We start from the raw sequence: 23,290 nt of genomic DNA, 5'->3' as shown, positions 1-23,290 counted from the left end.
GATCAAAAGTAGTGCACTATATAGGGAATAGGGTGCCATTTGGGATGTATCCTATGACAATGTAGGTCAGGAGGAGCAGTGAGTGTGTAACTGTACCTGGATGTGCTGCACCATGTTCCTCAGCTGAACCAGGAACTCCTTGGCCTCGGTAGCTCTGTCAGACAGGATGTTGAGGGCCTGGGACAGCTGGCCCTGAGGAGGACAAGAGAGAAACATGGTCAGCATTAGACACGTCCATGTGAATGAATTAATGAATGAATATATCAATCAATTGGACTAAGGTGGTTGAGAGGAGGGGGGGCGGGGGTTGAAGGTGAGCGGGTCAGAGGTGGTTGGGGGTAGGGGGTCGGAGGTCAGCGGAGGCGAGGGGTCGGAGGTGGTTGGGGTGAGGGGATCGGATCAGAGGTGGGTGGGGGGTGGCCAAAGGTGGGGGAGTGTGGTCGGAGGTTGGTGGTGGGAGGGGGTCGGAGGTGGTTGTGGGGTAGAGTGAGGGCGTGGTCTGACACACACACATACACACCTCCTAACAGTAACCCTGAGTGCTGTGTGCCGTTGAGTGAACTGACTAGAGATCAGCCAAGTGGGGACAGAGCTTTTTATCTTTCAGGAGGACTGAGGCGGAAGAGAGGGTGAGAGGGAGACTCTGCTTCATCTGGCCAGAACATTACCCTCAGTTCCAGAACACAGCCCTCAGTTCCAGAACACAACCCTCAGTTCCAGAACACAACCCCCATTTCCAGAACACTACCCTCAGTTCCAGAACACAACCCTCAGTTCCAGAACACAGCCCTCAGTTCCAGAACACAACCCTCAGTTCCAGAACACAACCCCCAGTTCCAGAACACAACCCTCAGTTCCAGAACACACCCCCCAGTTCCAGAACACTACCCTCAGTTCCAGAACACAACCCCCAGTTCCAGAACACAACCCTCAGTTCCAGAACACAACCCCCAGTTCCAGAACACAACCCTCAGTTCCAGAACACAACCCCCAGTTCCAGAACACAACCCTCAGTTCCAGAACACAACCCCCAGTTCCAGAACACAACCCTCAGTTCCAGAACACACCCCCCAGTTCCAGAACACTACCCTCAGTTCCAGAACACAACCCTCAGTTCCAGAACACAGCCCTCAGTTCCAGAACACAACCCCCAGTTCCTGAACACAACCCTCAGTTCCAGAACACAACCCTCAGTTCCAGAACACAACCCTCAGTTCCAGAACACAATCCCCAGTTCCAGAACAGAACCGTCAGTTCAAGAACACAACCATCAGTTCCAGAACACAACCCTCAGTTCCAGAACACAACCCTCAGTTCCAGAACTCAACCCTCAGTTCCAGGACTCAACCCTCAGTTCCAGAACACAACCCTCAGTTCCAGAACACAACCCTCAGTTCCAGAACAACCGTCAGTTCCAGAACACAACCCCCAGTTCCAGAACACAACCCCCAGTTCCAGAACACAACCCTCAGTTCCAGAACACAGCCCTCAGTTCCAGAACAACGTCAGTTCCAGAACACAACCCTCAGTTCCAGAACACAACCCTCAGTTCCAGAACACAACCGTCAGTTCCAGAACACAACCCTCAGTTCCAGAACACAACCGTCAGTTCCAGAACACAACCCTCAGTTTCAGAACAGAACCGTCAGTTCCAGAACACAACCCTCAGTTCCAGAACACAATCCCCAGTTCCAGAACAGAACCGTCAGTTCAAGAACACAACCATCAGTTCCAGAACACAACCCTCAGTTCCAGAACACAACCCTCAGTTCCAGAACACAACCCTCAGTTCCAGAACAACCGTCAGTTCCAGAACACAACCCCCAGTTCCAGAACACAACCCCCAGTTCCAGAACACAACCCTCAGTTCCAGAACACAGCCCTCAGTTCCAGAACAACGTCAGTTCCAGAACACAACCCTCAGTTCCAGAACACAACCCTCAGTTCCAGAACACAACCGTCAGTTCCAGAACACAACCCTCAGTTTCAGAACAGAACCGTCAGTTTCAGAACACAACCCTCAGTTCCAGAACACAATATGTGTGCCACTCAGAGGGTGAATGGGCAAGACAAAAGATTTAAGTGCCTTTGAACGGGGGTATTGTACTAGGTGCCAGAGCTCATCTGTTTAAGTGTGTCAAGAACTACAACGCTGCTGGGTTTTTCACGCTCTGCAGTTCCCCGTGTGTATCAAGAATGGTCCACCACCCAAAGGACATCCAGCCAACTTGACACAACTGTGGGAAGCATTAGAGTCAACAACAGAGATGCTGTGTACCACAGGGATGCTCAATTTCTCCACCCACGATGCACTCTTTAAATAGCCTACCTTCGTTTCAGTGAAGGGCTGATAAGTTAAAACCTAGACTTGAATTGAGAAGGGTATGAGAAGGTATGCCATAGGCGTACCTTTTTATTAAAGAAAATGGCAGAAAGCATAGACCTACCCCCTTTTGCTAGCTTAAGATAAATATGTTTTGGGGAAACACTTGTGACCTCTCGTTGGGGTTAAAGCCACGGACGAAGAGGAGCAGGCAAACATACATGTTTTTTAAAACTCTTTTTTGACTCTTTTTTTAAAACTATTTTTGGACTTTTTTAAAACTATTTTTTTGACTCAGATTGGCCTAATTTTTTTTTTAAGTACCAAGCTCAGATTCCTAATGATGTCTCAGATTTAATGACTTTGCCGAACAGGGACAGTTTCGCTGCAAACAAGACACACTGATTTGGCATTGGAGAAATATGACAAGATGAACCCATACTCCGATCTCTCTGTCCATTCTTAGCTTGTAAGATTCTGCTAAGGTCTCCAGTCATGTAAAACATTATACAGAATTGCATGAAATGTTTATAGAAGGACATTTGTTTTCTCAGACCCCGCACATACAATGAGAAGATTCATGCAATGCGTTTACTCTAACGGAGATGTTTCCACCCCTATTCTTGTCCACGGTGGTCTGTGAACCCACAACCTTCTGGCTCGCAGCCCTGTGCACTATAAAAATTCCTGCGTTGCCATGTAATGCTTACAGGACAAGGAACAGTTTCTAAAACTGCATATCTAAGTCTCTAGTAAATGGTAGGCATGTTCGCTGCTATATACTTTGTTATTTTGATTTTGGGAATAGAGAAGATTTGTTTTTTCAAGCGTTCAGGGAGGGTTTAGTTCAAATGTCTTGTTTTGAAGGAAGTGCCCGTCCATTTTAATTTCAGAGGTCCAATCGTCTCCAGGTAAACCTTATTAATAACTTTAGTCATCTCACTCAAACCTTTGTAATTTGTTTGTCTTGTGTTTCACCTACCCAACAAGAGTATTTTCAGATTTCATTTATCAACAAATAAGGTGAAAAGTACAGTAAACGTTAAAGGACCATACAAATCAACAGTGTAACTGTTTGGATTCAGTCTTGAGTCTGTTGAACTGTCCCCCCCCCCCCCCCCCCCCCCCCCCTTCACCTTTGGTCTAATCATTTTCACATTAATCGTTCCTTTCCATTTTCTACCATGGTTCTGCATTTTCCTATTTCTTCTGTAAGAACCATTTCATATATAGTCCATACATTTATTTATTCCATACAGGCCAATTCCCAAGAGAGTAAAGGGTTAACCACCTGCCTAGAATTAGCAGGCCAAATTGGTGTGAGGGCTGTCAATTATCAATTAACCAATGTCTGTCAAAAAAAACAAAACAAAAAAACACATGAAAACATACAATATACAATTAAATAGACTGTTTTTGGCTGAAATGGTATGAAATATATCAGCTATGGCTTGAATATGAACAATGAAATCTGAGCAGGCTAAATAACAAACAAACACAGTGGAGGTGCACTGGAGACCTGGTGCGTGGAGCCGGCACAGATGGTACCGGACAGATGGCCCCACCCCCAGACAGAACACTATGGACCCTGCCCCCCAGACAGAACACTATGGACCCTGGTCCCCACCCCAGACAAAACACTATGGACCCTGCCCCCCAGACAGAACACTATGGACCCTGGCCCCACCCCGCCCCCCAGACAGAACACTATGGACCCTGGTCCCACCCCCAGACAGAACACTATGGACCCTGGCCCCACCCCGCCCCCCAGACAGAACACTATGGACCCTGGTCCCCAGACAGAACACTATGGACCCTGGTCCCCACCCCCAGACAGAACACTATGGACCCTGGCCCCACCCCGCCCCCCACACAGAACACTATGGACCCTGGTCCCCCCCAGACAGAACACTATGGACCCTGGTCCCTCCCCCCAGACAGAACACTATGGACCCTGGCCCCACCCCCAGACAGAACACTATGGACCCTGGCCCCACCCCCAGACAGAACACTATGGACCCTGGTCCCCCTCCCAGACAGAACACTATGGACCCTGGTCCCCCCCCCCAGACAGAACACTATGGACCCTGGTCCCCCTCCCAGACAGAACACTATGGACCCTGGTCCCTCCCCCCAGACAGAACACTATGGACCCTGGCCCCACCCCCCGACAGAACACTATGGACCCTGGTCCCCCTCCCAGACAGACCACTATGGACCCTGGCCCCACCCCCAGACAGAACACTATGGACCCTGGCCCCACCCCCAGACAGAACACTATGGACCCCCCCCCCAGACAGAACACTATGGACCCTGGTCCCCCCCCCCAGACAGAACACTATGGACCCTGGCCCCACCCCCCCAGACAGAGCACTATGGACCCTGGTCCCTCCCCCCAGACAGAACACTATGGACCCTGGCCCCACCCCCAGACAGAACACTATGGACCCTGGCCCCACCCCCAGACAGAACACTATGGACCCTGCCCCCCAGACAGAACACTATGGACCCTGGTCCCCACCCCAGACAGAACACTATGGACCCTGGCCCCACCCCGCCCCCCAGACAGAACACTATGAACCCTGGTCCCCCCCAGACAGAACACTATGGACCCTGGTCCCTCCCCCCAGACAGAACACTATGGACCCTGGCCCCACCCCCAGACAGAACACTATGGACCCTGGCCCCACCCCCAGACAGAACACTATGGACCCTGGTCCCCCTCCCAGACAGAACACTATGGACCCTGGCCCCACCCCCAGACAGAACACTATGGACCCTGCCCCCCAGACAGAACACTATGGACCCTGGTCCCCACCCCAGACAGAACACTATGGACCCTGGCCCCACCCCGCCCCCCAGACAGAACACTATGAACCCTGGTCCCCCCCAGACAGAACACTATGGACCCTGGTCCCTCCCCCCAGACAGAACACTATGGACCCTGGCCCCACCCCCAGACAGAACACTATGGACCCTGGCCCCACCCCCAGACAGAACACTATGGACCCTGGTCCCCCTCCCAGACAGAACACTATGGACCCTGGTCCCCCCCCCAGACAGAACACTATGGACCCTGGTCCCCCTCCCAGACAGAACACTATGGACCCTGGTCCCTCCCCCCAGACAGAACACTATGGACCCTGGCCCCACCCCCCGACAGAACACTATGGACCCTGGTCCCCCTCCCAGACAGACCACTATGGACCCTGGCCCCACCCCCAGACAGAACACTATGGACCCTGGCCCCACCCCCAGACAGAACACTATGGACCCTGCCCCCCAGACAGAACACTATGGACCCTGGTCCCCCCCCCCCCCCCCCCCAGACAGAACACTATGGACCCTGGCCCCACCCCCCGACAGAACACTATGGACCCTGGTCCCCCTCCCAGACAGACCACTATGGACCCTGGCCCCACCCCCCGACAGAACACTATGGACCCTGGCCCCACCCCCAGACAGAACACTATGGACCCTGGTCCCCCTCCCAGACAGAACACTATGGACCCTGGTCCCCCCCCCCAGACAGAACACTATGGACCCTGGTCCCCCTCACAGACAGAACAATATGGACCCTGGTCCCTCCCCCCAGACAGGACACTATGGACCCTGGCCCCACCCCCAGACAGAACACTATGGACCCTGGCCCCACCCCCAGACAGAACACTATGGACCCTGGTCCCCCTCCCAGACAGAACACTATGGACCCTGGTCCCCCCCCCCCCAGACAGAACACTATGGACCCTGGTCCCCCTCACAGACAGAACAATATGGACCCTGGTCCCTCCCCCCAGACAGAACACTATGGACCCTGGCCCCACCCCCCGACAGAACACTATGGACCCTGGCCCCACCCCCAGACAGAACACTATGGACCCTGGTCCCCCTCCCAGACAGAACACTATGGACCCTGCCCCCTAGACAGAACACTATGGACCCTGGTCCCCACCCCAGACAGAACACTATGGACCCTGGCCCCACCCCGCCCCCCAGACAGAACACTATGGACCCTGGTCCCTCCCCCCAGACAGAACACTATGGACCCTGGCCCCACCCCCAGACAGAACACTATGGACCCTGGCCCCACCCCCAGACAGAACACTATGGACCCTGGTCCCCCACCCCTAGACAGAACACTATGGACCCTGCCCCCCAGACAGAACACTATGGACCCTGGTCCCCCCCCCAGACAGAACACTATGGACCCTGGCCCCACCCCCAGACAGAACACTATGGACCCTGGTCAGATGTAGTGCAGCTGTAGTTTCTATCGTGTGTTTTTCAGAGAGAGCAGCTCCTCACAAAGCAAATCACCAGGCAACCAACACCACTTACTGAACCTGTCAATCATTATACACTGCCCCTATACACTCTCAGCTCCTATAGCTTTCTCTCATTCAGACTATCACACACACACCCACACACACCCACACACACACTCGCATACATGCATAGAAATACACACACATACACACACACACTCACACACTCACACACTCACGCACACACTCGCATACATGCATAGAAATACACACACACTCACACACACACACACACACACACACACACACACACACACACACACACACACACACACACACACACACACACACTGCCCTTTCAACCATCCTTTATTAGCTTCTCATTTTCTGTTTCAGTCCCAGACTTGTCTCGTTGTCCTCTCTGAATCAATGAAGGTCGATCAGGGGTATGTCGCCTTGTTAACAGTGGCTGTTGCGGTGCTCAGTGACGCGGCAGAAGCTCTCTGTCACACTGATGAATCCAACACAGTTGATTTGATTGTCTAGAGGGGGTTTTCCACCGTGTCTGATGAATCCAACACAGTTGATTTGATTGTCAGGAGGGGTTTTTCCACAGTATCTGATGAAACCAACACAGTTGATTTGATTGTCAGGAGGGGTTTTTCCACAGTGTCTGATGAAACCAACACAGTTGATTTGATTGTCAGGAGGGGTTTTTCCACAGTGTCTGATGAAACCAACACAGTTGATTTGATTGTCAGGAGGGGGTTTTCCACAGTATCTGATGAAACCAACACAGTTGATTTGATTGTCAGGAGGGGGTTTTCCACAGTATCTGATGAAATCAACACAGTTGATTTGATTGTCAGGAGGGGGTTTTCCACAGTATCTGATGAAACCAACACAGTTGATTTGATTGTCTAGAGGGGGTTTTCCATATTGTCATTTCCATCTGTCTGTGAGTAAGCAACTTACAGTACATGCACACTCCTCGTGCAAGCTCTTCAACAATAAAACAGGTCAAATCATCGTGTGATGCCAAGTAAACGTTGTTCTGTGTTTTGACTACTAAAACTGGTTTTGTAAAGCCATGTCTACGTATAGCAGCACCGATCTGGTAACACGTCAATTAAAGCCTGCAGGTAAAAACAGCGGTCACCAACCAAGCCCGAGATCACCCGCTCAGATTTTTAAACATGACTGCATGTTTTAAAACAGTCATCTAATAAAAACAGTTCTGTAGGAATGAGGTTTGTGCAGTAGGCAGGCCTCATACATCATCATAGCAGTAGGCAGGCCTCATACATGATCATAGCAGTAGGCAGGCCTCATACATGATCATAGCAGTAGGCAGGCCTCATACATTATCATAGCAGTAGGCAGGCCTCATTCATTATCATAGCAGTAGGCAGGGCCTCATACATCATCATAGCAGTAGGCAGGCCTCATACATGATCATAGCAGTAGGCAGGCCTCATACATTATCATAGCAGTAGGCAGGCCTCATTCATTATCATAGCAGTAGGCAGGCCTCATACATTATCATAGCAGTAGGCAGGGCCTCATACATTATCACAGCAGGCCTCCTACATTATCATAGCAGTAGGCAGGCCTCATATAATATCACAGCAGTAGGCAGGCCTCATATAATATCACAGCAGTAGGCAGGCCTCCTACATTATCACAGCAGTAGGCAGGCATCATACATTATCACAGCAGTTGGCAGGCCTCCTACATTATCACAGCAGCAGGCAGGCCACCCACATTATCACAGCGGTAGACAGGCCTCCTACATTATCACAGCAGTAGGCAGGCCTCCTACATTATCACAGAATATTGCCTATATGCCTGGCCAGCCAATATTGTCTAGGAGCAACAATGGCTCAGTGGAAGACCACACAAGCTCACTACCAAGTTCCAAACTGCCTCTGGAAGCAAAGTCAGTACAAGAACTGGGGCGGCAGGGTAGCCTAGTGGTTAGAGAGTTGGATTAGTAACCAGCAGGTAGACTAGTGGTTAGAGCGTTGGACTAGTAACCAGCAGGTAGTCTAGTGGTTAGAGCGTTGGACCAGTAACCAGCAGGTAGCCTAGTGGTTAGAGCGTTGGACTAGTAACCAGCAGGTAGCCTAGTGGTTAGAGTGTTGGACTAGTAACCAGCAGGTAGCCTAGTGGTTAGAGCGTTGGACTAGTAACCAGCAGGTAGCCTAGTGGTTAGAGCGTTGGACTAGTAACCAGCAGGTAGCCTAGTGGTTAGAGCGTTGGGCTAGTAACCAGCAGGTAGCCTAGTGGTTAGAGCGTTGGACTAGTAACCAGCAGGTAGCCTAGTGGTTAGAGCGTTGTACTAGTAACCAGCAGGTAGCCTAGTGGTTAGAGTGTTGGACTTGTAACCAGCAGGTAGCCTAGTGGTTAGAGCGTTGGACTAGTAACCAGCAGGTAGCCTAGTGGTTAGAGTGTTGGACCAGTAACCAGCAGGTAGTCTAGTGGTTAGAGTGTTGGACTAGTAACCAGCAGGTAGCCTAGTGGTTAGAGCGTTGGACTAGTAACCAGCAGGTAGCCTAGTAGTTAGAGCGTTGGACTAGTAACCAAAAGGTTGCAAGTTCGAATCCCTGAGCTGACAAGCTGACATCTGTCGTTCTACCCCTGAACAGGCAGTTGAGGCAGACAGCCCACTAGGCTGTCAAATAATTTGTTCTTAACTGACTTGCCTAGTTAAAAAAAAAAAGGAAACGGGTTTCCATGGCTGAGCAGCCGCACACAAGCCTAAGATGACCAAGCATCGGCTGGAGTGGTGTAAAGCTCACCGCCATTGGACTCTGGAGCAGTGGAAACATGTTCTCTGGAGTGATGAATCACGCTTCACCATCTGTCAGCCCAATGGATGAATCTGGGTTTGACGGATGCCAGGCCAACGCTACCTGCTACAGCATACAATGACATTCTAGACGATTCTGTACTTCCACCTTTGCGGCAAAAGTTTGGGCAAGGCCCTTTTCCTGTTTCAGTGACTTTCAACGTGGCACCGTCATAGGATGCCACCTTTCCAACAAGCCAGTTTGTCAAGAGTAAGTGCTGTTATTGTGAAGTGGAAAAGCGAGGTCCATACAGAAATGGTTTGTCGAGATCGGTGTGGACGAAGCCCTGACCTCAACATCAGTGCCCGACCTCACTAATGCTCTTGGGGCAGAATGGAAGCAAGTCCCAACAGTAATGCTCCAACATCTGGTGGAAAGCCTTCCCAGAAGAGTGGAGGCTGTTCGATGAGCAGTTGTCCACATACACTTAGGATTATACTTCCAGTTTATACATACTATATGCATTTCACAGGACAGTATATTTTATATTGTATTATATTTTATCTTTTGTTTGTTTTTTTGCCTTCAGCTACCTTCAACCCCACCCATCTATCTCTGAACACCATCCAGTCCCAGCTCCCCTCAACCCCTCCCATCTATCTCTGAACACCATCCAGTCCCAGCTCCCCTCAACCCCTCCCATCTATCTCTGAACACCATCCAGTCCCAGCTCCCCTCAACCCCTCCCATCTATCTCTGAACACCATCCAGTCCCAGCTCCCCTCAACCCCTCCCATCTATCTCTGAACACCATCCAGTCCCAGCTCCCCTCAACCCCTCCCATCTATCTCTGAACACCATCCAGTCCCAGCTCCCCTCAACCCCTCCCATCTATCTCTGAACACCATCCAGTCCCAGCTCCCCTCAACCCCTCCCATCTATCTCTGAACACCATCCAGTCCCAGCTCCCCTCAACCCCTCCCATCTATCTCTGAACACCATCCAGTCCCAGCTCCCCTCAACCCCTCCCATCTGACTCTGAACACCATCCAGTCCCAGCTTCCCTCAACCCCTCCCATCTATCTCTGAACACCATCCAGTCCCAGCTCCCCTCAACCCCTCCCATCTATCTCTGAACACCATCCAGTCCCAGCTCCCCTCAACCCCTCCCATCTATCTCTGAACACCATCCAGTCCCAGCTCCCCTCAACCCCTCCCATCTATCTCTGAACACCATCCAGTCCCAGCTCCCCTCAACCCCTCCCATCTATCTCTGAACACCATCCAGTCCCAGCTCCCCTCAACCACTCCCATCTATCTCTGAACACCATCCAGTCCCAGCTCCCCTCAACCGCTCCCATCTATCTCTGAACACCATCCAGTCCCAGCTCCCCTCAACCCCTCCCATCTGACTGAACACCATCCAGTCCCAGCTCCCCTCAACCCCTCCCATCTATCTCTGAACACCATCCAGTCCCAGCTCCCCTCAACCCCTCCCATCTATCTCTGAACACCATCCAGTCCCAGCTCCCCTCAACCCCTCCCATCTATCTCTGAACACCATCCAGTCCCAGCTCCCCTCAACCCCTCCCATCTATCTCTGAACACCATCCAGTCCCAGCTCCCCTCAACCCCTCCCATCTATCTCTGAACACCATCCAGTCCCAGCTCCCCTCAACCCCTCCCATCTATCTCTGAACACCATCCAGTCACAGCTCCCCTCAACCCCTCCCATTAATCTCTGAACACCATCCAGTCCCAGTAGGACAGTAGGAAATCTACATTTTGTGGGTTGCATACACTCACTCAACTCCACCCCACCCTCCAAAAACAAACACGTTTGCCCCTCTCTCCCCTCTCTCCCCTCTCTCCCTTCTCTCCCTTCTCTCCCCTCTCTCCCCTTCCACCCATAGATAGACCTACAGCTGAATCTGTGAAAGCATATACAGCTCGGCTGTTTAAGAAGGCATGCCAAATTGCCAAATTGAGCAGGAACGAGAAGATTTGATTAACCAATATCTAGTCCTAGCTAATGGAGGTCGGACCCCCCCCCCCCCCCCCCTCCCCCCAACACACACGCTGGTCCCCCCCCCCCCCCCCCTCCCGTTGTGACCCATTTTCCCAAGCACCTCTGTACAGCCAGACCGTTTGATTATTCTGTGCCACCAGGGCCACAATAATCCTGCCCCCTCTCTGATTGTCCGAGTGTGACTCCCCCTCCCCATGGGGTTTACTGCAGCCAGGTTTGTCAGCACTGCTATTGGTGGAGTATTCCACCAGAACTCCAACCAGGCTAGGTACGAGATCGTCAAGGATCTCATTAGCAGCTTTCAGAATATCCTTGTAAATTATGCTCTCCTGTTTCATGGGGCTTTGGCTTTGTTGAGGGTGCAGACTGTTGAGGGTGCAGGGATGCTTTAGTGGGTCTCTGACCTCGTTCCTCTATCTGTCATGGCTGCTTGCAGGAGGCCTATAAAACAGATAATGACTTCTCCTTAGTTTGTGAGTCGCTCTGGTCGGTGTCTAGGATATAGGGTTGGCACCGTTCCATTATGATAGGACAAAAATAAACAAACTATATATTTTTTATTTTAAAAATGTATATCCCATATCTGCGCAAAAGTGAAGACTCTCTCTCACAGACATGAGCTCTGGCATTTGCAACCATTTTCCTTCCTCACTCACTTAACTCATCACACTTTTCCAGTCACACAGAACACACAGACACCCCATTATTTCTACCTTGTTGATTCCTGCCTAATTTCAGGCTTTGGGTACCTTTGTGTTCCAGTTCCTTGTATTTCGAGAATGATTATGTCATGAATTGTCCTATCTTTTATTATTTATAAATCTTATACATAAAATATGGAATAGAAATTATTTTACAACATTCCCTAACTTCAATAGTATAGTGTAATTATAGTTTATTTATTAATTGTTGTATTTTATTATTTATATATATATATATATATATATATATATATATATATATATATATATATATATATATATTACAATCGCTACCATTAATATTGCTGGATGTTCCATTTTAGAATAGTCATGTAGTGGTCTTGGTGTCTTGGAACAGTTGGTTGTGGAATACAAGATCTACACATCTCCCTTTTAGTCTACTGTCTTTGAAGAGTGTAAACAGTACTTTACGTCGTTCTGCAACCTGGCATCATCCCTACGGTGAAGCATGGTGGCGGCAGCATCATGTTGTGGGGATGTTTTTCAGCAACAGGGACTGGCAGACTAGTCAGGATAGAGGGAAAGATGAACGGAGCAAAGTACAGAGAGATCCTTAATGAAAACCTGTTCCAGAGGACTCAGGACATCAGACTTGGGCAAAGGTTCACTTTCCATCAGGACAACGACCCTAAACACACAGCCAAGACAACACAGAGTTGGCTTTGGGACAAGTCTCTGAACGTCCTTGAGTGGCCCAGCCAGAGCCCGGACTTCAACCCGATCAAAAATCTCTGGAGATACCTGAAAATAGCTGTGCAGCGACGCTCCCCACCCAACCTGACAGAGCATGAGAGGATCTGCAGAGAAGAATGGGAGAAACTCCCCCAAATACAGGTGTGCCAAGTTTGTATCATCATACCCAAGAAGACTCGAGGTTGTAATCGCTGCCAAAGGTGCTTCAACAAAGTACTGAGTAAAGGGCCTGAATACTTATGTAAATGTATTATTATAATTTATTTTAATTTTATTAAAAATAAACTGTTTGCTTTGTCTTTATAGGGTATTGTGATGTCATGATGGGGTATTGTGATGTCATGATGGGGTATTGTGATGTCATGATGGGGTACTGTGATGTCATGATGGGGTATTGCGTGTATTAATGAGGGAAAAAACAATTGAATCCATTTTAGAATAAGGTTGTAAAGTAAGAAAATGTGGAAAACGTCAATAGGTCTGAATCATTTCCGACTGCACTGTACATGGAGACAAACGCTGAACAAAAATTTTAAAACGCAACATGGAACAATTTCAAGGATTTTACTAAGTTACATTTCATATAAGGAAATCTGTCAATTGAAATAAATAAATTAGGCCCTAATCTATGGATTTCACATGACTGGGAATGCAAAAATGCATCTTGTTGATCACATATACCTTAAAACCTGTTAAGTCTACCCCCTCCTTTTTCGAACATTCTGTTAAAAATCGCGCAACATTTCAGCGTCCTGCTACTCATGCCAGGAATATAGTATATGCATATGATTAGTATGTGTGGATAGAAAACACTCTGAAGTTTCTAAAACTGGTTAAATCACGGCTGTGACTATAACAGAGCGTGTGTTTCATCGAAAAGCGCAAGAAAAACTGGTCACTGAAAACTGAAAAAAATATCCATGCGCCACTTGCATGTATTGTTTAAGGGGCACCAAATTAAATAGGGCCGAGGTTGCAATTCCTACAGCTTCCACACGATGTAGCCAAAAACGTCATTTTCATTGACAAAAATCCTTCGTGTCATGACAAATAGATCCTTCATTCCGTCCAGCATACAGCAATCGATTTTGGGAGAGAGAAAAAGGGACATTGTTTTCTTGAGTAGCTGCTATTGAATACAGATCGCCCAGTGATCAATTTGATCGCTTATTAACGTTTACAAATACCTAAAGTTGGGTTACAAAAGTAGGTTGAAGTGTTTTGTCAAAGAATATAGGCAACTTATATAATTTTAAAAAATGACGTTGCGTGTTGGAAGAGAGCTTTTTTCCTGAACCAGACAGGCTATACAAATGGATATTTTGGGCATACATGGACGGATTTAATCGGGAAAAAGACCCAATTGTGATGTTTATGGAACATATAGGAGTGCCAACAAAGAATATCATCAAAGGTAATGAATGTTTTATATTTTATTTCTGCGTTTTTGTGTAGCGCCGGCTACGCTAATTATTTTGTTTACGTCGCCTTCAGGCATTTTGGGGTGTTGCATGCTATCAGATAATAGCTTCTCATGCTTTCGCCGAAAAGCATTTTAAAAATCTGACTTGTTGGCTAGATTCACAACGAGTGTAGCTTTAATTCAATACCCTGCATGTGTGTTTTAATGAGCGTTTGAGTTTTAACGAGTACATTTAGCATTTAGCGTAGCGCATTTGCATTTCCAGGTGCCTAGTTGAGACGTCTGCGTCTCAAGTAGGATCAACAGGTTAAAACAAAAAGGTTGGGGAGTGTATCAGAAAACCAGTCAGTATCTGGTGTGAACACCATTTGCCACATGCAGCGTGACACATCTCCTTCACACAGAGTTGATCAGGCTGTTGATTGTGGCCTGTTGGAATGTTGTCCCACTCCTCTTCAACGGCTGTGGGAAGTTGCTGGATATTGGCGGGAACTGGAACACGCTGTTGTACACGTTGATCCAGAGCATCCCGAACATGCTCAATGGGTGACATGTCTGGTGAGTATACAGGCCATGGAAGAACTGGGACATTTTCAAATTCCAGGAATTGTGTACAGGTCCTTGTGACATGGGGCCTTGCATTATCACGCTGAAACATGAAGTGATGGCGGCAGATGAATGGCACGACAACGTTCATCTAAAATGACATTGGAGGAGTCTTATTGTAGAGAAGTTAACAATAAATGATCTGGCAACAGTTCCGTTGGACTTTCCTACAGTCAGCATGCCAATTTCACGCTCCCTCAAAACTTGAGACATCTGTGGCATTGTGTTGTGTGACAAAACATATTTCACTAACAGAGATGTAAACAAATTTGTGCACAAACATTTGAGAGAAATAAGCTTTTTATGCGTGTAGAACATTTCTGGGATCTTTTAATTCAGCTCATGAAACATGGAACCAACACTTCACATGTTGCGATCATATTTTTGTTCAGTATACATACATTAGCTTAAAGCCAGAATCCGCAGTCCCTGCATCCATTGGTGATATACAGTCTGTACCCATTGATTCTTGAAGAATATAACTTTTGAGCTTAGTTCAAGATGTAGTATCAAATCAGAAACCAAAATATAAGCTTGTTTTTCTACAATGTTTGTAAACATTGTAAATGTAAACCAACCCTGTATAGGCTCATAACATGGTTAAAATAATAGTGTTGATATCATGGATGGTCAGGCCTTGCATCCAAGACTCTATTTATTCCTTTTGAGATTGGTTACATTTCTCCTGGCCCATCCCTCAGCTTTTTACCAAAACAGAGGTGGGGAGTGTTACGATATGCGCTTAGAGTCGGGAAGCAAGGTCAGGGAGAGACATATATAGGGAAGGAACCAAAGGGAGAGACATATATAGGGAAGGAACCAAAGGGAGTGACATATATAGGGAAGGAACCAAAGGGAGAGACATATATAGGGAAGGAACCAATGGGAGAGACATATATAGGGAAGGAACCAAAAGGAGGGACATATATAGGGAAGGAACCAATGGGAGAGACATATATAGGGAAGGAACCAAAGGGAGGGACATATATAGGGCAGGAACCAAAGGGAGAGACATATATAGGGAAGGAACCAAAGGGAGGGACATATATAGGGAAGGTAATCAGGGAAGAGATGGAGTCCAGTTGAGTCTGATGACACGCAGGTGTGCGTGACGATGGTGACGGGTGTGTGGCCATAACGAGCAGCCTGGTGACCTAGAGGCCGGAGAGGGAGCCCACGTGACCTATAGGCCTGGAGAGGGAGCCCACGTGACTTAGAGGCCTGGAGAGGGAGCACACGTGACCTAGAGGCCGTAGAGGGAGCCCACGTGACCTAGAGGCCTGGAGAGGGAGCCCACGTGAGCTAGAGGCCGCAGAGGGAGCCCACGTGACCTAGAGGCCTGGAGAGAGAGCACACGTGACCTAGAGGCCGGAGAGGGAGCACACGTGACCTAGAGGCCGGAGAGGGAGCACACGTGACCTAGAGGCCTGGAGAGGGAGCACACGTGACCTAGAGGCCTGGAGAGGGAGCACACGTGACCTAGAGGCCTGGAGAGGGAGCCCACGTGACCTAGAGGCCGTAGAGGGAGCCCACGTGACCTAGAGGCCGTAGAGGGAGCACAAGTGACCTAGAGGCCTGGAGAGGGAGCACACGTGACCTAGAGGCCGTAGAGGGTGCACACGTGACCTAGAGGCCTGGAGAGGGAGCACACGTGACCTAGAGGCCTGGAGAGGGAGCACACGTGACCTAGAGGCCAGAGAGGGAGAACACGTGACCTAGAGGCCTGGAGAGGGAGCCCACGTGACCTAGAGGGAGCCCACGTGACCTAGAGGCCTGGAGAGGCAGCCCACGTGACCTAGAGGGAGCCCACGTGACCTAGAGGCCTGGAGAGGGAGCCCACGTGACCTAGAGGCCGGAGAGGGAGCACACGTGACCGGGAGTAACTTTCTTATTGTTTCAACTGCAGATTGCACCTTTAATGTGAGTTGTTACAATGTGCATTGAGCCCCTCTTGCAACAAAAAAAATTGTACATAGAGTGAGTGTTGGGTGTTAGAGTGTTGGGCCAAAATTGTACATTAGCCGGCCCCTGACGGGGATGTTACAATGTTGGAACGAGACCTAATCGTGGTTTCACAGGGGACCCTGAGGACGCCCCTGGTATTGATGTGTGTGTGTGTGTGTGTGTAAAATCATCTTTGTAATTACGGCAAGTGTGAACACGTGGTCGTCATGAATAATGTATCACAGAGCTCCAGGGCACGCACACACACACGCACACACACACACACACACACACACACACACACACTGCACACACACACACACACACACACACACACACGGCTCCAGAGCCGTTCTACGTGTTTCACGTTCTCAGTGACCAATTGGAGCGAACAAACGAGCCAATCTGTCACCGGGAAGCGGGGGATGTCAGAAAGACGTCAGAGCCCGTTTGGATTAAAGCCTCTGTAGTCGAGTACGGAAGGAAGGAAGTGGGCTGTTCTGTAGCACAAGGGTTTGCATTCCCAAATGGCCCCAAAGTCCCCATAGGGCTCTGGTCTAAAGTAGTGCCCTATATAGTAAATAGAGTGGCATTTGGGAATCACACAAGGACATTAATACTGCAGATGTAATGTCAACTAAACCACACCCCCAAAGTACTGCATAATCTGGCATTTAGAACACCCATGTTCTGAGAATTCATTTAACACTGTTTTCTATGTTACATCTGGGTACCTGTGTGTGTGTGTGTGTGTGTGTGTGGTGTGTGGTGTGTGGTGTGTGTGTGGTGTGTGGTGTGTGTGTGTGTGTGGTGTGTGTGGTGTGTGTGTGTGGTGTGTGTGTGGTGTGTGTGTGTGTGTGTGTGTGTGGTGTGTGGTGTGTGTGTGTGTGCACAACAATTGGAGGGCAAAGAGAGTGTGACCTATTTTCCCAAAGCTACTGTACTTTCTAGAAAAAAATAGAAAAAAAACTAATATAAACTTTTCTAGTTCATGGCTCTACTCTTGTTCTATGAACAACAAGGCTTTCTGACAGGCCTGGGTGAGGCATTCTCAGAGGTCAAGCAGGCCTGGGTGAGGCTTTCTTAGAGGTCAAGCAGGCCTGGGTGAGGCTTTCTCAGAGGTCTGGTGTCAAGCAGGCCTGGGTGAGGCTTTCTCAGAGGTCAAGCAGGCCTGGGTGAGGCTTTCTTAGAGGTCAAGCAGGCCTGGGTGAGGCTTTCTCAGAGGTCAAGCAGGCCTGGGTGAGGCTTTCTCAGGGGTCTGCTGTCAAGCAGGCCTGGGTGAGGCTTTCTAAGAGGTCAAGCAGGCCTGGGTGAGGCTTTCTCAGAGGTCTGGTGTCAAGCAGGCCTGGGTGAGGCTTTCTCAGAGGTCAAGCAGGCCTGGGTGAGGCTTTCTCAGAGGTCAAGCAGGCCTGGATGAGGCTTTCTCAGAGGTCAAGCAGGCCTGGGTGAGGCTTTCTCAGAGGTCAAGCAGGCCTGGGTGAGGCTTTCTCAGAGGTCTGGTGTCAAGCAGGCCTGGGTGAGGCTTTCTCAGAGGTCTGGTGTCAAGCAGGCCTGGGTGAGGCTTTCTCATAGGTCTGGTGTCAAGCAGGCCTGGGTGAGGCTTTCTCAGGGGTCTGGTGTCAAGCAGGCCTGGGTGAGGCTTTCTCAGAGGTCTGGTGTCAAGCAGGCCTGGGTGAGGCTTTCTCAGGGGTCTGGTGTCAAGCAAGCCTGGGTGAGGCTTTCTCAGGGGTCTGGTGTCAAGCAGGCCTGGGTGAGGCTTTCTCAGGGGTCTGGCGTCAAGCAGGCCTGGGTGAGGCTTTCTCAGGGGTCTGGCGTCAAGCAAGCCTGGGTGAGGCTTTCTCAGGGGTCTGGCGTCAAGCAAGCCTGGGTGACAGTCTGTCTCTGCTCTCTTGCCAACTCCTTATGAAGGAGTACAACACCGTTCGAGGACCAGGTGAAAGACCAAGTAGGCAAAAGTAGTTCAAGGAAAATGTCAAAATATTTCAATTTCATATTCATAATCTCCAGCACCACCCCAACAGCATCAGTGAAAATGGCCTAGTCCGATGACATCATCCGGAAACCAACTATGAGTAGGAAAAGGTTATTTTTGAATTTACTAGACTTTGCCTGCTCATAGTTGTCTATAAATCACATGATACACCCTATGGTGAACATTTTTAAAATGTCCTTTTTTTAGGAGCCAGTTATTGAGGATAACATTCTCTTATTAATAAACTGAGAGTTAACAACATCTAACATGCTGGATCAACAAGGAATCTGACAACTACAGTAGCTAGAAGCTGGATCAACCAGGAATCTGACAACTACAGTAGCTAGAAACGGGATCAACCAGGAATCTGACAACTACAGTAGCTAGATGCTGGATCAACAAGGAATCTGACAACTACAGTAGCTAGAAGCTGGATCAAGAAGGAATCTGACGACTACAGTAGCTAGAAGCTGGATCAACCAGGAATCTGACAACTACAGTAGCTAGAAACGGGATCAACCAGGAATCTGACAACTACAGTAGCTAGATGCTGGATCAACAAGGAATCTGACAACTACAGTAGCTAGAATCTGGATCAACCAGGAATCTGACAACTACAGTAGCTAGAATCTGGATCAACCAGGAATCTGATGACTACAGTAGCTAGAATCTGGATCAACAAGGAATCTGACAACTACAGTAGCTAGAATCTGGATCCACCAGGAATCTGACAACTACAGTAGCTAGAATCTGGATCAACCAGGAATCTGACAACTACAGTAGCTAGAAGCTGGATCAACCAGGAATCTGACAACTACAGTAGCTAGAAGCTGGATCAACCAAGAATCTGACAACTACAGTAGCTAGAATCTGGATCAACCAGGAACCTGACAACTACAGTAGCTAGAAGCTGGATCCACCAGGAATCTGACAACTACAGTAGCTATAATCTGGATCCAATAGGAATCTGACAACTACAGTAGCTAGAATCTGGATCAACCAGGAATCTGACAACTACAGTAGCTTGCTTCTGAAGCCTCTCTATGTTCTCTATAGCTGCGTTTAAATGGCACCCTTTCCCCTACTTTTGACCAGGGCCCATTGGGGAATAGGTTCCCATTTGGAACACAGACTATATGTTGGGGCGGCAGGTGGTTAGAGCGTTGGGTCAGTATCCAGCAGGTAGCCTAAAGGTTAGAGTGTTGGACAAGTAACCAGCAGGTAGCCTAGTGGTTAGAGTGTTGGACCAGTAACCAGCAGGTAGCCTAGTGGTTAGAATGTTGGACCAGTAACCAGCAGGTAGCCTAGTGGTTAGAGTGTTGGACCAGTAACCAGCAGGTAGCCTAGTGGTTAGAGAGTTGGGCCAGTAACCAGCAGGTAGCCTAGTGGTTAGAGAGTTGGGCCAGTAACCAGCAGGTAGCCTAGTGGTTAGAGTGTTGGGCCAGTAACCAGCAGGTAGCCTAGTGGTTAGAGTGCTGGGCCAGTAACCAGCAGGTAGCCTAGTGGTTAGAGTGTTGGGCCAGTAACCAGCAGGTAGCCTAGTGGTTAGAGAGTTGGGCCAGTAACCAGCAGGTAGCCTAGTGGTTAGAGAGTTGGGCCAGTAACCACCAGGTAGCCTAGTGGTTAGAGTGTTGGGCCAGTAACCAGCAGGTAGCCTAGTGGTTAGAGAGTTGGGCCAGTAACCACCAGGTAGCCTAGTGGTTAGAGTGTTGGGCCAGTAACCAGCAGGTAGCCTAGTGGTTAGAGAGTTGGGCCAGTAACCACCAGGTAGCCTAGTGGTTAGAGTGTTGGGCCAGTAACCAGCAGGTAGCCTAGTGGTTAGAGAGTTGGGCCAGTAACCACCAGGTAGCCTAGTGGTTAGAGAGTTGGGCCAGTAACCACCAGGTAGCCTAGTGGTTAGAGAGTTGGGCCAGTAACCGAAAGGTTGGTGGATTGAATCCCTGAGCTGACAAGGTAACAAAAAATCTGTCGTTCTGCAGCACATTGAACAAGGCAGTTAAGAATTTGTTCTTAACTGACTTGCCTAGTTAAATATAATATATATATATATATATATATATATATATATATATATTATCAGATCATAAGGAAGCTATCCCGCATAGCCTACCTCTACAGGCAGAAACAGACTGGCCATAGGGCAGTTTGGAAAAATGCCAGATGGGCTGGTCCATCTTTAACCCAGTGTGTCTAAACTGATGTTTTTAAGACAGAATTCTCGTTATTTGCCTGATAATGTGGGCCTCAAGAAGAAGAAAGAAAAAAAAAAGAGAGAAATGCCCGGGCCGAGTTGTGGTCCCAGTCTATCTTTGTCAACAGGCCAACCCATAGTGACTGGGCTGACTGATATATTATTCATCTGTTATTGCAGTCGGGAATGAATTATGCATCAGGAATCATTAACTATCCAGGGAAAGAGTCATAGCTCAGAAAAATAAAAAGGAGGATTCTAAAAAAGTGGACAAAGGACACAGAAACAGAGCCTGAACTGGACAGATACCTGGGAGGGGAACGCTAGAATAGGGACATATCCTATTCCTGTCCAGACAGGACCCAGATGGTGCTGAAGATGGTCTAGTTTAGTGTCGGAGGTGTGTGCGTGTGTGTGTGTGTGTGTGTGTGTGTGTGTGTGTGTGTGTGTGTGTGTGTGTACGCTCAACTCTCTGTGCCTGAGGTTTCTCTGCATATGTGTATGTGTGTGTGTGCTCAACTGTCAGCCTGAGGTTTCTCTGAGTGTTTGTGGGGGTGTGTGCATGTGTGTGTTTGAGTGTGAGTGTGTGTGTGCTCAGCTGTCAACCTAAAGTTTGTCTTAGGGTTGTCTTGCCTCATAAATCAGAGGATGATGAGGGGGTAGACAGCGGTGTTGTGCTGCTACACACTGGTATCAGGCACACTTTCATTTCACATTCAAATGTAACAGAGAGTTAAGATTTATAACCTCACTCAACATCTTAAAACGTCTCCACTCCTATTAAAACTAGCTTTTCTATAAAATAATTTACTAAGATGTTGTCAAGCAGACAGTTACGTGTGTGTGTGTGTGCGTGTGCGTGTGCGTGAGGCAGAGGATCTCTGGTTCGAGCCTAGTGAGGGACAATGATAGGAGGAAGGATTGCTGTAAAAGGATTGCTTTAACAAGCACTATGACATCTGTAACATTAACTGTGTCCTACTTCTGGATGGAACTGTATCAGAGAGCCTCTAGGAAAATTAAACGAGGTAAGCACAGTAAGGTGCTCCTGAAGGTAGGAAAGGGACAGTTCTTCTTGCTGTTCCGTAAGGTAAGCACCATGGTCTCGTGGTGGATGCGAGCTTCGACTGGAAGCCAGTGGAGTGTGTGGAGGAGCGGGGTGACATGGGAGAACATGGGAAGGTTGAACATCAGGCGGACTGCAGCATTCTGGATAGGTTTCAGGGGGTTTGATGGTACAAAGTGGGAGCCCAGCCAACAGCGAGCTGCAGTAGTCCAGACGGGAGATGACAAATGACTGAATTAGGACCTGGACCTCTTTCTGTGTGAGGTAGAGTCGTTCTCTACAGATGTTGTAGAGCATGAACCTGCAGGAGCGAGTCACTGATGTTCACAGAGAATGACAGGGTGTTGTCCAGGGTCACTCATGGGTTCTTTGCACTCTGTGAGGGGGACACCATGGAGTTGTCAACCGTGACGGAGAGGTCTTGGCACGGGCAGGCCTTCCCCCGGGAGGTAGAGCAGCTCTGTCTTGTTGAGGTTGAGCTTGAGGTGGTGGGCCGACATCCAAGCTGAAATACAGTATCTGCCAGGCATGCAGAGATGCGTGTCGCCACCTGGGTGTCAGAAGTGGGGAAGGTGAGAAGTAGTTTAGTGTCATCCGCATAGCAATGATAGGAGAGACCATGTGAGGATATGACAGAGCCGAGCGACTTGGTGTATAGAGAGAAGAGGAGAGGGTCTTGAACCAAGCCCTGGGGGACACCGGTAGTGAGATTAGATGGTTCAGACACAGATCCTCTACATGTCACCTGGCAGGAGCGGCCTGCAGAGCCTGACACACCTGAGTGGGTGGAGCTGATGTTTCACAGTGTTGAAGGCAGCGGATAGATCTAGAAGGACGAGACCAGAAGAGAGAATCAGCTTTGGAAGTGTGGAGAGCCTATCAAGGTGTCAAGCTCATTGAGGGACTCTCTAAAGGCACCTGGCCGGGGCGATAGATGACAACAATGTGAAGTTGGAGTGGACAAGTGACAGTGATAGCATGGAATTGAAGTGAGGAGATGGACAGGAGAGTGAGGGAGAAAAGAGAACATATCTCCACGGTTACACCCAGATGCTCTCGGACTATGAGAGAACAGTCGGATGAAGACCGAGCAGCTGGAGTAGCAGTGTTTTCTGGGGTGATCCGTGTCTCGGTCAGGGACAAAAAAGACAAGGGACTGAAGGGCAGCATAGGTTGAGATGAACTCAGCGTTCTTGATTGCAGATCGGCCGTTCAAAACGCTGCCAGAGACCGGGAATTCCACATGGGTTGTCCACGCTGTAAC

General features: G+C 49.0%; 1 protein-coding gene across 2 annotated transcripts in view; it reads right to left on the bottom strand.

Annotated features, from left to right (window-relative positions):
* The window catches only part of LOC110505965 (E3 ubiquitin-protein ligase TRIM9), an 82,624-nt gene that overhangs the window by 45,503 nt on the left and 13,831 nt on the right, over nucleotides 1–23,290 (bottom strand). For both annotated transcript variants that reach the window (XM_036962969.2, XM_036962970.2), the window contains exon 2: nucleotides 97–192. In XM_036962969.2, the coding sequence (XP_036818864.2) occupies nucleotides 97–192 (96 nt within the window). The remainder of the gene's footprint in view (nucleotides 1–96; nucleotides 193–23,290) is intronic.

Source organism: Oncorhynchus mykiss, chromosome 25 (assembly GCF_057628025.1).
Source record: "Oncorhynchus mykiss isolate SJ-2025 chromosome 25, ASM5762802v1, whole genome shotgun sequence".
NCBI classification, from domain to species: domain Eukaryota; kingdom Metazoa; phylum Chordata; class Actinopteri; order Salmoniformes; family Salmonidae; genus Oncorhynchus; species Oncorhynchus mykiss.
Note: the sequence above shows the minus strand (reverse complement) of the source record. Positions and strands in the feature narration are given on the sequence as shown.